General features: G+C 46.8%; 1 protein-coding gene across 2 annotated transcripts; it reads left to right on the top strand.

The window, feature by feature from the left end:
• Positions 1 to 937: 937 nt before the first annotated feature.
• Positions 938 to 11,092, top strand: usp42 (ubiquitin specific peptidase 42). Of its 2 annotated transcripts, none has more exons than XM_062526067.1 (19): positions 938 to 1,028; positions 2,804 to 3,287; positions 3,384 to 3,494; positions 3,625 to 3,724; positions 3,920 to 3,987; positions 4,109 to 4,179; positions 4,299 to 4,381; positions 4,492 to 4,603; positions 4,726 to 4,866; positions 5,008 to 5,108; positions 5,235 to 5,370; positions 5,685 to 6,506; positions 6,736 to 6,824; positions 7,057 to 8,082; positions 8,438 to 8,703; positions 8,982 to 9,053; positions 9,183 to 9,268; positions 9,572 to 9,622; positions 9,736 to 11,092. In XM_062526067.1, the coding sequence occupies exons 2-18, from the start codon at positions 2,813 to 2,815 to the stop codon at positions 9,590 to 9,592; spliced, it is 3,780 nt and encodes a 1,259-aa protein (XP_062382051.1). In that variant the 5' UTR covers positions 938 to 1,028; positions 2,804 to 2,812; the 3' UTR covers positions 9,593 to 9,622; positions 9,736 to 11,092. The 2 variants fall into 2 exon arrangements, with proteins under 2 accessions (XP_062382051.1, XP_062382052.1); XM_062526068.1 differs by lacking the exon at positions 938 to 1,028 and adding an exon at positions 1,407 to 1,480.
• Positions 11,093 to 12,684: the final 1,592 nt, after the last annotated feature.

The following is a 12,684-nucleotide window of genomic DNA, read 5'->3' as shown; positions in this document are numbered from 1 at the left end:
CTAGTGTACAAAAATCAGGCACTTCAGTCACCAATATCTTTATGAGGTGTAATTTCATGTACTGTAGGTTTCTATACGCCCGACATGCCAGTTTTGTGAAATTCTGTCCATAATTGGACAGCAGAACTAGTATGTGATGTAAAGGCAAGTACTAGGCTCTACATTATTGTAATAATAATATTATTGTGCATTTTCCAAGAAACCTATAGGCCCCGCACACGAGAGCAGAATCTTTTTATTTGTCACTCCTAACTTTGTGTCTGTTTTAAAGAAATAAATTGTATCGTAACCTGTAATTGATACGTACACACTATGATTGTGTGTCTGTGTGTGTGTGTAGGTTGTAATCATATAGGCCTAATATAGATATATATCCAAGCAGCTAAGATCACCTGACAGTTTAAGTTGCTGTAGTCTCATCATACACCCTTCAGAGTAGCTTATGGGGCATTGATTGTAAAATGTTACAATGTTTTATTTCTGCACATATTTAACATTGCCAAAATGTAGGCTAAAGAAAAAATGCACCACAATTTAAAACTCACTTGTCATACATTTACAGAGAGTAGTAATATGTTATAGTAATGATAAAATACGAAATAATATCTATCAAATAAATATAAAAGGTAAATATGAATGCCAAACAGCCTACGTTTATCTGAAATGTTACATTTATCTCTGATGGGCCTAGATTTTCAAGCATTCTCCATGTTTTATTGCCACTGCAGCGCCGATAGCAGCCAATGATCGATATTTAGCTAACACAACGCTGAAGCATAATGCTTGGTTTAGAGTCGTGTTCGGCACAGAGCATACCATGCGAAAGACCGGCTGCCGGGCCGAGGCATGCTGGCTATCACGCACCCCGCCTCCCGTCCCTACGACATGTATAAAGAGCATAAGTTGCTTAACATCAGATTTACCCGGATGTACCCGTGGGGAAACTACGTCATTGTTCACCGCCGGACGCTCGGTGGCTGAAAGGATGGATAATTTCGTGTAATATATTACATTATTAAAGGCTACAGGTAAGTGCTTGTTATGTATTTCTAAGCCAATTTTGACTTTATTATTTTGCGCGGGAAGAAGGTCTGCTGTGAGCGATCCGATTTGGACAGTGCTAGAAAACCTCCGAGTCTTCCAGTGTCATGTCGGAGGCGAGTGCTTGAGCACCGGTGAATTTTAAATCTTGAGCCCCTCCTTATTGTGCCGACCTTACCAGTTCCCGTGTACCTCACTGGGAGTAAATAACGACGTGATAACGTTATTGTGTTTTTAATTCAGTTGTGGAACAGAAATCAAATTCACCATGATCCGATCTTTTGTTTGGAACGGTAACAGCCTCGTATTGTTGCGTGCACGTCTGTCAACGTTCCACTTGCTCAGGCTGGATTGTTACACTGGCCGTTACCATGGCGTTTGGTGTTACCATGCGCGTACACTGCCGCTACAATTTATTATGTTCTTGTTTCAAGGAGAGGTAGGCCACGTTTAATTGAGCTCCCGGATTGCTTTGTAGTTATACTGAATTTCTTCTGTCAACTGAATGTTTTGTTACTTTATTTATACCCGAGGCCTAATTCGTTTTCTGGGGCCTCACAGCTCACTTGCTAGCTGTGTAGCCGTGGCAGTCGATATGAACGTGTGTTAAACCAGCTAGCCAAAAGCTAGTTATCAAGGAATACCTAACGATAGCGTGTTTCCTGTTGTGAAAATAAGTTGGAAATTAAACTGATGAATTACATATTTGTTGTGCGATTTTGACGTGATCGAATCTAAAGGTACTTGTCAGCGCGACGCGAATTGGGTTTTTGATACGAGTTTGTAAACAAAAACTATCATTAGCCATCAAGCTAGCTAAGACCGGGCCGCGTATCTGTTTGGGTTGCCGTAGCTTGCTAGCCAGTTAGCGTTGGCTAGATAAGTTCTGTCGGCATATTGGCTAACTTGCTAAGGCTAGGATAATTAGCTTATTTTGTAGTTTGCTAACTACTTAGCTAGTTAGTTGCGTTCTGTTTTCACGGGAGGTGTAGATGTTGTTATTGCCATAATGTAGCAAATACGCTGCCTTCCTTATTTACGTTAACTCAAGATTACGTATTAGACTGAAGTTCAAGGTTGCATTCGCAACAGCGCCGTTTTAATGGCGTTTCCCGTCAGTCACGTGTCACGCTCACTCGTTGTGAACACAGTTTGATTTGTGAGATTTAACCTCAACAGTACACTATGTACATTGCCAAATACACTAGATTCTACTGTGTCAATTGAGCAGTTCACTGGTAGCCTACAATGTGTGTGTTTGAGGCTGTGACATAAATCGTACAGTAACTTGCTTTTAAATACCGCTTTGTAGATATCACTGTAGTTGTTTCTGTTGTAAGGAAACCTCTGAAAAGGAAAAGTGATTCATTCAGCACACTTGGTTGTGCTAGTGCCTCAGATTAGAGAACTCCAGTTTACCTGCTACCACAGTTCCAGTGTAGCGTAGACATTGTAAAGCAATATGCAGATAAATAAACATTGAGTGGTTGTCTCATGGTTGGATTCTTTGTGCATGAGGATAAAGTTTGCACAAGTAGTGGTAGACATAGGTTATATATATATGAGGACCCTTATTGCAAAATGGTTCTGAATATTGATTATACAAATAATTAGTGCTTGTTTATTTTTGTTGTTGTTTTGTTTTTGTTTTTTTGCAACTGTACTGTACTTGACAGATATTTGAGCAGATGTGTATGATCTTAGATGTTGGCAGTGTTAAGAAGTTTATCTTTTTGTTGTCTTACAATTTCACCCCTAACAGAAATGAACAATGACCATAGTTGACAAACCATTAGAGAAATCTGACCTCGAGTCAGTGCGGGGGAATCGCTCCGGCTCGCTGGCCTCCTTCTCCTCTGGGGACATGGACGGCAGCTGCTCCAGCTGGGGAGGGGGCTCATCCACGTCCGACCCCCCCAGGGCCAAGACCCCCTGCATGGGTCCCACCCCTGGCGCCACCCTGTACAGCACCGCCGCCACCACCACCACCAGCGCCTCCACCACCCCCCTCGCCACGGAGCGGCCCAAGGAGCAGGTGACGGCCACCAGCGGCGACGGCATCGCCCTCCCGCAGAAGGTGCTGTTCCCGGCCGAGCGTCTGAGCCTCAAGTGGAACCAGATGCACCGCATCGGAGCTGGCCTCCAGAACCTGGGCAACACCTGCTTCCTCAACTCGGCCCTGCAGTGTCTCACCTACACCACTCCCCTGGCCAACTACATGCTGTCCCGCGAGCATTCCAAGACATGTGAGCATGCGTAGCGGTAGCACCGTCTCATCTGTCTCCTGGCGCGCGGCCCGTCTGAACCAGTGCATAACTTGCCCGTGTTTTTCTGCTCTGCAGGTCATGAACCTGGGTTTTGCATGATGTGCACAATGCAGAACCACATCACCCAGGTGTTTGCCAACACGGGCAACGTCATCAAACCCATTGGTGTTCTCAATGACCTGAAACGTGAGTGTCCCACTTGTTTACCTACCATGTATAATGGATGTGGTGTTGTACTGAGGTTACTTTAGGAGAAGAGGGGAGAAAAAAAAGAACAAAAAAAAACCCATTTAAACACTTTGGGCTTTGTTTACAGGGATTGCCAAGCATTTTCGCTTTGGGAGTCAGGAGGATGCACATGAGTTCTTGCGGTACACTGTGGATGCTATGCAAAAGTCCTGCTTGCCTGGAAACAAGTAGGTTTTACATGATCTGTCCCTTAGCTCTTTCCATAGAACCTGCGTGTTTCCTTGTTTTGTTATACATCTTTTGAGCTAAGGTCTGTTTCTACAGTAACGTAAAGTCACATGACTTAAAGCAAGAGGAATTGAAGCACAGGCTATCAGCAGTGATTTGCATGCTCTCATCGTTTGCCTTTTCCTGTTCGATAGATTGGACCGGCAAACGCAGGCGACCACTCTCATCCATCAGATCTTTGGAGGGTATTTGAGGTCTAGAGGTAAGTGTTTGCATAAGAGGAAATCTTTTGTCCATGTCACACATAACCTCAGTCTTAAATCACTGTAATCAACAGTAAGGAAAAAAAGTCGAAAATATAATTTCTGTATTTTCATTCACAGTAAAATGCCTCAACTGCAAAGCAGTGTCTGACACATTTGACCCATACCTGGATGTTGCTTTGGACATTAAGGTAAGATTTGATCCATTTTGAATACGTGAATTGAGAAAGATTTGGTTCATTTAAGCACTGTGATCCTCATGAGTGGTGACACTGTACAATTGTTTTTTTGTTTTGTTTTTTAAACCCAGACTGCACCGACCATTACTAAGGCTCTGGAGCAGTTTGTCAAGCCAGAGCAACTTGATGGAGAGAATGCCTACAAGTGCACCAAGTAAGTTATGACCTTTTGAATCTGACCATGAAATCACAGCAGTGATTGGACACTCTTAAAAGAGTTCACTGGAGTTCTTTCTGACTTGGCTTGTTACGACACGATTGCAGATGTAAGAAAATGGTCCCAGCCTCCAAGAGATTCACCCTCCATCGCAGCTCTAATGTGCTGACCATTTCACTCAAGCGGTTTGCCAACTACAACGGCGGCAAGATCGCCAAGGTCAGTGTCATTCCCCTCAGCCTTACACCACCGCTGTGCTAATCCTCCGGCAGCCTCAAACAGTAGCTCATTAAAGGGCCTCTCTCTCTCCCTCTCTCTCCCTCTCTCCCTCCCCGACGCAGGATGTGAGGTATGCGGAGTACCTGGATCTGCGGCCCTACATGTCCCAGCCCCACGGGGACCCGCTGATCTACAGCCTGTACGCCGTGCTCGTCCACTCTGGCTTCAGCTGCCACGCCGGTCACTACTACTGCTACGTAAAGGTAAGGCCCATCTATGCAGCACTCGATAGCGCTCCCTTAAGCTCAGGCCTCCAGGAAGACCCAGGTGTACCTCCTCTATGAGATAGATCCTCAGCAGTGCTGATACATCTAGGCTTATTTTGTTCATCTGTTTGTTTTTAGGGCAGCAACGGGCAGTGGTACCAGATGAACGACTCGTCGGTGTCGGTCAGCGATATCCGTTCGGTTCTCAACCAGCAGGCCTACGTCCTCTTCTACATCAGGTGTGTGGTCACCTCCCTTCTACCTTTTTAGTGATGCTCTCATGGAATGATTCAGTAGTTGCCTGACGCTGCCACTGACTGGTATGGGTTATAGTGGTAACACCTGCTTTGATCTTTCCCTGTCAGGTGTCATGATGTCAAGAACGGAGGGGAGGTGTCCCCAGTGATCCGCACCCCTCCCAGGCCCGTTCTGAACGTCCGGGGCCTGCCGGTTAACCGGCCTGCTGTGCCAGCATCCAATGGGCCGCCACGCCTGCTCAAGGTAGGACTTCAGGACCCTGGCCTTGGAGCGCTACACTGACACTTATTTAGTCTTTGTCTTTCTCTCTGTCTCTTTTCTGTTGCCTTAAGGAATAGTAAAAAAAAAATGCAGTGTAACATGTGAAGTAAGTGAAGTTTGTGCCTTACGCGTGGATAAACAACTGCAATAAAGTAGTTGTTTTTTTGTTTTTTTTAAAAAAAAAGGTTAAAATGTGCACTGTGTGCTTGAAAGGAAGCTGGATGTTTGGCTAGTTGTCTATGTGAGGGGCGCTCTAACGCTGGACTTTTTCCTCTCTCCCTCCGATCGGTCCTCAGGTCAACGGGCGGGCGTACCACAGTGGCTTCAGGTACGGCAGTAGTGCTGGTGGCAGCAGCAGCAGCAGCAGCAGCACTTTGACCAAAACTGGCTCCGGCCTGCCCTCCGCCTCCTCATCGTCCTCGTCTGCCTCCTCGTCCTCGTCCTCGTCCTCTTCCTCCTCCTCCTCCACCTCCCACGCACCCAGGCCCACGGAGATCGCCGACCCGGACAAGAGGCAGAAATTGTCCTTCCTCATCGGCCAGGGCAAGAGCGTCCGGCCGGGCCTGTCCCAGCCGGGCTCCTTGTCCACCTCCGGCTTGTCCCACACTCAGCCATCGTCCAGCGCTGCTGCCTCCTCTTCATCCTCCTCCTCCTCCTCCTCCTTCTCCACCTTGCACTCTACCTCAGACCCCTCCACCTCCTCCTCCTCTGGCTCCAAGCTAAACGGCGCCCCCTACAGCAGCAGCAGCAGCAGCAGCAGTAGTAGCAGCAGCAGCAGTAACGCCGCCGCTGCCTCTGCCTCTGCCCTGCTCGTACCCTACGGCGAGGAGTCGTCCGAGGAGTCGGACCAGGAGAGCAATAGCGGCTTCCGACAGAACGGTCAGAACGGCGAGGAGCACGGCGCCGCCAAGCCCACCAACGGGAAGAGGAACGGACATAGCATGTCGCCGCCGGCTAAACGGCACACCAGCGATGCCGTGGCTAGCCAGGCCAAGACCAACGGCTCTTCCAATGGCTACACCAATGGCCACGACGACCTCCAGCCCAGCCAGAACGGTCACAACAGTCACAACGGCCACAATGGCCACAATGGCCACCACAAGGTCAACGGTGTGAAGGTGTGTAACGCAATGTGTGCATATTTCTAAGACATATTGTTGCCTTTGACGTATATAATGTGTGCACATTTCTAAGACATATTGTTGCCTTTGACATATATAATGTGTGCATATTTCTAAGACATATTGTTGCCTTTGACGTATATATTGTGACATATGTTTTTAACACAGTTTAAAGCTTCACTGTCCTATTTGATTTTGTGCCTCTAATAAGTGATCTGTCATGCAGGTTAATGGGAATGGTCACGTGACCTCTCCCAACTCCTTCCATGGTCGGGAAGCTGAGTTCAGGGCCAATCCAGGCCTCAGCAAGCCAAGGTGAGTTCTCTCCCCCTACACATGTTGGGTGACACGCTAGCTCATAATCTGTAATGAAGATACTGTACAAACATGATAAATGGTAAACTTAAACAATGCAAAACATTTTACCAGTTTGAAAAAAGTGCAGAGAAGGCTGTGATAGTCTGCCACTCTGTGTAGAAAGAAGTGTTATCTATGTGAAAGGCAAGTGCTTGAAATATGTGACTGATATTTCTTTGTCTCTGCCTAGCTGCAGCAAAACCCCTGATGCCTGTGCTGGCATGAGTGTGCCTTCCGTTGGCAAGAACGGCCATCAGTCCCCACCTCACACCTCTGGGAGTCTGTGGGACTCGGGCGAGTCGGCTAGCGCCTCCGCCCAGCTGGACGGCCCCTCGGTCCTTTCGCCGGCCCGAGAGGCGCCAGCCGAGACCCGGGCCAAGCTGCCCGAGGTTTGCGTGGACAGCCTCCCGACCTCCGCGGAGCCGACGCCGCAGGCCTTCGAGGCCAAGCACGCGGCCCATAACGGCTCGGGAGATTGCCCCTCGGTTTCTCAGGCGAGGGGTCCCCCCAGCGAGCCAGTGCACGTCAACGGGCTCAACGGGCGCCCGGAGGCCGGTGACGCCGGGACCGCTAAGCACGCCGGCCGGGACGACCGGGACGACCGGGAGCGGGACTGGAGCCGAAATGCGCGCCCATCCGGCGGCTACTCCTCTAAGGACCGCGAGCGGGATAGGAGCCGCGACCCGCACCGTCACCGCTACTATGACCATAACGGTGGCGGCGACCGGGGAAGGGACCGCTACGCCGACGGCTACGGCCACCGCGGCGACAGGGAGTTCCGCCCGCCCCGCCCGCGCTCCGGCAGCCGAGAGCGCTACCACCGCGACTCGGACCGCCACCGGGACCGCCACCGGCACTACCACCACCGCGACCACGACCGGGACCGGGACTACTCCCGCCACCGGTCCAGAAGTGAGCGCGGTGAGCGCGACCGCCGGCCCGTCGTCGGGGAGTACAACCACCACCGAGGGTCCGGGCACCGGGAGGACGGCCCCAGCCGCTGGGCGGGCGAGGAGGGGCGCTCGCGAGCGCGCCACAGCGAGGACGAGGAGACGTCCAGCAGGGCCAAACCGTCTGCCTACAGCTCCTCCTCGGCCTCCAGCGGCCACGCGGAGCAGAAGCGCAGCCCGGAGGACGACCACTCAGAGGAGCGGCAGGTCAAGAAACACAAGAAGTCCAAGAAGAAGAAGAAGAGCAAAGACAAGGACAAGCATAGGTGCGTCTCCTCGCCAATTAACAAGATGCCATGTTACATTTGACTTGTCATCTTCATATTGTTGTAACTGTCACTCATGCACACAGTCAACTATCACTTTCGTACGCACAGAGTCCGATTTTCACATGCGAAATGTCACATCAGACAAGACTGTTGTGAAAGTTTTTTTCATCGCAACAAACGTTATCCTTTGTTTCATAGCCTGTGTAATTTCATGTGAATATTTCGTCCTAAAAATCGGACTCTGTGTGTATGGGACTACAAAGGCAAAATGACACCATTTGGCAGTGCTCATGGCTGTGGTTGATGTGTGTATTGGATGTAAATCTCTCCACGTGTCCCCTCTTGTGTCCAGGGGTTCAGATCTGGACTCCCCTGAGCGGGCCAGCGACGGCGCCTCGGTGAAACACAAGAAGAAGAAGAAGAAGAAAAAGAAGAGGAGGCACGAGGAGGACGAGCGGACCGGCCGCAGCTCCAGCGCCGAGGAGCACTCCAGCCGCAAGCGCCGCAGCCGCAGCTACGACCGCGACCCCTCGCCACGGGACGCCAAGCGCGCCCGCCTCGACAACCACTCTGCCTACGCGCCCAGCGCCACACACCGGCAGCTGAATGGCCACATAGGTTAGAAATGTGTTTACAGACACACAGACACACAGACACACAGACACACAGACACACAGACACACAGACACACAGACACACAGACACACAGACACACAGACACACAGACACGTACTGTTATCAAAACTCCAAGAATTGCACGGAGAATGATGATGTTGCATCGGTACCTTGTTGTGCAGTGTTTTCTACTATGGATGTGCACAGCACATGTAAATCTCATACAGTGTTCAGCCCAGTTGGACTGATGCTTTAAAGCTTGTGCTTTTGCCCATCCACAGGTAACGGTTACTCCACCGGCTCTTCCCAGGAGGGCGACAGCACCCAGGGAGCCTCCAGGGAGGCTAAATACAGTAAGTACAGTAAGTCCAGATGGATAAATACTGTTTAGTTACAGTAAGTGTTTAAGTCTTGACGGAACACACTGGCAGGATTAGGCGCTCTGAAAGGCCTTTGTAACGCACGTTTGTGTTTTTCTCTAGCGATGGCATCTGGTCGTCTGTCGAGTCCTGTGCGTGCTGGAACAAGCGAGGACAAGAGAAGGGGCTCCGAGATGACCACATCCAATGTGAGTTGCTGAGTGACCAGATCAAAACATTCATCCCCATGCGTTCTAGAATACCGTAAACCCACCGTATCTGAAAGAGGATCCAGTTTGGTGTTGCCGCACTATGCAATGTATATTTCTGACATCACCGTTTTGAATATCAGGATGAATGTTTTGCAAAAGACTGTGATGGCATGAGTAGGGATTCACCCTTCAAAACCAGTGTGTGATATCTACTTGACCTGTCAGAAGGTGAATTGTAGTTCAATAGGTTGTTGCAGGATCAGGGTCAAAAGTACTCACAGCTGTTCCTCCTTCTAACAGGTAAATGGGCATGTGGTTTAGAAGACTCCTCTATCGTCTCTTGATGCCCAGGTGAAGTGGCTTTGCTTCTAGTATCCTTGTGTTTCGGTGATGACTACCATATCTTTTGGATATATATATTTTTTTAATCAATACTTAATTGGAGTCTGCTCTTTTTTTTTCAGATATGGAAAACTGTCAAAAAATAAGCTTTTGAAAAATCGAAAGACATCTACAGCAAAAGAATGAGATTCTTCTAGTTGAACCTGGTGCTTTAAATCATTGATGATACTGTATTTTTAACCACACAAAAAGTGCTTTTGTGTGGCTTTTAAAAACTTTTTTAATGGACCGGATGGGAATATTTTTTTTTTCTTTTTTCTTTTTATTTAAGTTCACTCTTCAGCTGTGAACTCTATAACTCAATGGAAGTTTAGAAGTTAGAGTTAATATATACATTCAAAAACAAACAAACAAACAAAAAAGAAAACGACAAAAAAAAGGACAAAAGCCTGGAGCTTGAACATCTTACTTGCTGCTCAGTCACAGACTCAGGACACAACTCTCTCAAGGCGAGTAGCTAATTCCCTCTGAGGATCTATCTCTCGCCCACAACCCCCTCCCCCCTCCCCCCCCTCCCCCTCTCTTTTGGGATTTGGGAATGAACCAGACCACCACGTCACCCAGGAGAAGAGGAACTTTGTTAAAAAGTGTCTCCTGGCTTTTGATGTCACTGTACTCACATATCTGTACTGGAGCATCCGGTGGGAGTGGACTCGACCTAATGCTACACGGGCACTTAACCACGTCTTTCACCTGGACACACTTGAGGAAGTTTGCAGTGCCACCGCTCTGCTCGGCACGACACCCATAACTGTCCTCCATTAACCGGGAACTTTCTTTCTTTCTCTCTTTCTTTCTTTCTTTTCTTTATTATTAATAAAGAATATCATGTATCTTCAATGGCAATGTAATTTTAAGTTGTTTTTAAAGACAAGTTCAGTTCATTCTGTTGTTATGGAAAAAGAATACTGTGAACTTTATTTTTTTTTTAACTGTACTATCAGTTATTTGTATACATACAGTCCTGTATCAGGAACAAGACACTTTCCTTTTTTTTCCTTTTTCTTTTTCTTTTTTTTTTTTTTTTCATTTTGTAGTGAAGCTCCATGGCATAATTTTAGACCATGTTTGATGGACATCAGGTTTTGTTTTGTTGTGTGTATGTGTCAATTCAAAAAGTGGAATGGATATGTCAAAGCCCATGTTTTACTGTAGCATGTTAAATTAAGTTTATACATTGTACAGTTCTATAGAGGGAGGGGGAAAGCCTTAAATGCATTTGTTAATGTTGGAAATGGTAAGTTTCTTTTTTCTCTCACTGTTTACATGATTTTCTTTTTGTTTTGGAGTGAATGCTGATGATGGTTGGACATGTTTGATGTGCGAGGGGAGAATGTTTGGCTTTGTACAGAATGTGGGCTCCCTTCTCCCCTTTTTTGTTTAAAAAAACAAACAAACAAACAAAAATATTTCGATAAATGTGACTTTTTGCAAATTTATTGAACGTTGCGTTGGAGCACTTGGGGTTTTTTGGGAGGGATCTGAAAGTGTCGGAACTTCGAGTAAACATGACGGAATACTTTGAAAGTCCTAGAGCTGTTCATTTAAATATAGGTTGGGTAAGGCAGTCATTGAGTTTCAGTCTGACAACAATATTCAGGACCTGTCTGGTTTTGCCACATGACTCATGACAGTTGCCTTTTTGTCCCCGTTTGTTTACTAATTCACTGACTAGAGTACGGACAAGACCTTGCTTCGTATTTAATTTCCACATCCCTTTGCAGTTGATGTTCATCTGACCTCAGTATCAAAATCTTTAGCTTTACATAAAACATGAAACGCTTATTATACTGTAATCCTCACCACTACTATCAATCTTACAGATCACACATGTCAGTGGTTTTTAAACCTTTTTCTCTGCCGATCCCTTTCTCTCCAACTGGCAACATTTAGTTTCACTTTAGACTTTGTATACGCCCAAGAGTTTAGGAACCAGTATTATATGGGGCCTAAGAGTATGTTTTCATTTAAAAAAAAAAAGTATAGAGAATAAACAATACTGTAATAGCTTTTAATATAACGGTTATTGATGTACTGCCCAGTATTCAGAGCCATTCATTTAAGACAGTCACTACAAATGTTAAAACCATAACTTTACATGCTACAAAAAAACAATGAGGTAAAGGAACATAGTCTATACATTATGTACACATAACTTACAACTTTTAATGATGTAAAATAAATACAGGTTCTTAGTAAAACATGTCATGGTAGATCAATACACAAGTAACTCTGAGGAGTTCTACACAAAAAAGAACATTGAAGCATTCATTCACTATGGTACTTTTACAACTTGGAACGAAACCAATATGACTTACACTAAAAAAGCTTATTATATTTAACAGGATCTCAGCTATCAGACCAGCTGATTCAGCTGGACACTGTTTGAGATTTTTTTTTATTTTTTTTTTTAATCACACCTTTACCTCAATAAAGGACAGGAGTGAACATGGAATGGACACAATAAACCTTGAGTACTACTTAAGAAGGAGATAATGTAGCAATTTGGGTCAGTCTTTCAAAAGAAAGATTTCAACCAAACAAAAACAACCTCTTTGCTACTGCTTAACATAATGGACCTAAGGTAACATGAGATGTTCTGATGGTGTCCTGTTTTTACAACAGAGGGCCAGTAGGGGGCATCCTAGTTGCAAGTGCCCCAGTAGTGCCCTGAGAAGTGCATCTTCACTGCTACTACCTTCATGTTCAGGTTCAACTGAGAGCGCACCAACACTGGCCCACCCGCATACAGACACACTAAACTCACTGCAGTTTGGCCCACTGAAATCAGTGTGTAATTGCCATGCACTGATGTCGTCTCTACGCTGGAGGTTTCTCCATACATAATAGCAGAGCATTACTCCTACATGACAAACCCCACAACACAGCTCTGATGAACACATCAACGGACATCTCCACGCTTGATTGTCTAGTCTATCGTCCCATGCTGATCCCCCTTGAATTGCGCTGGCTCTTGCCCGCCCACGCCCACCCCTCCCCACCCCCTACGC

This window comes from Sardina pilchardus, chromosome 22 (assembly GCF_963854185.1).
Source record: "Sardina pilchardus chromosome 22, fSarPil1.1, whole genome shotgun sequence".
NCBI lineage: Eukaryota > Metazoa > Chordata > Actinopteri > Clupeiformes > Clupeidae > Sardina > Sardina pilchardus.
The sequence above is the reverse complement of the archived record's forward strand: the minus strand, read 5'-3'. Positions and strand labels throughout refer to the sequence as shown.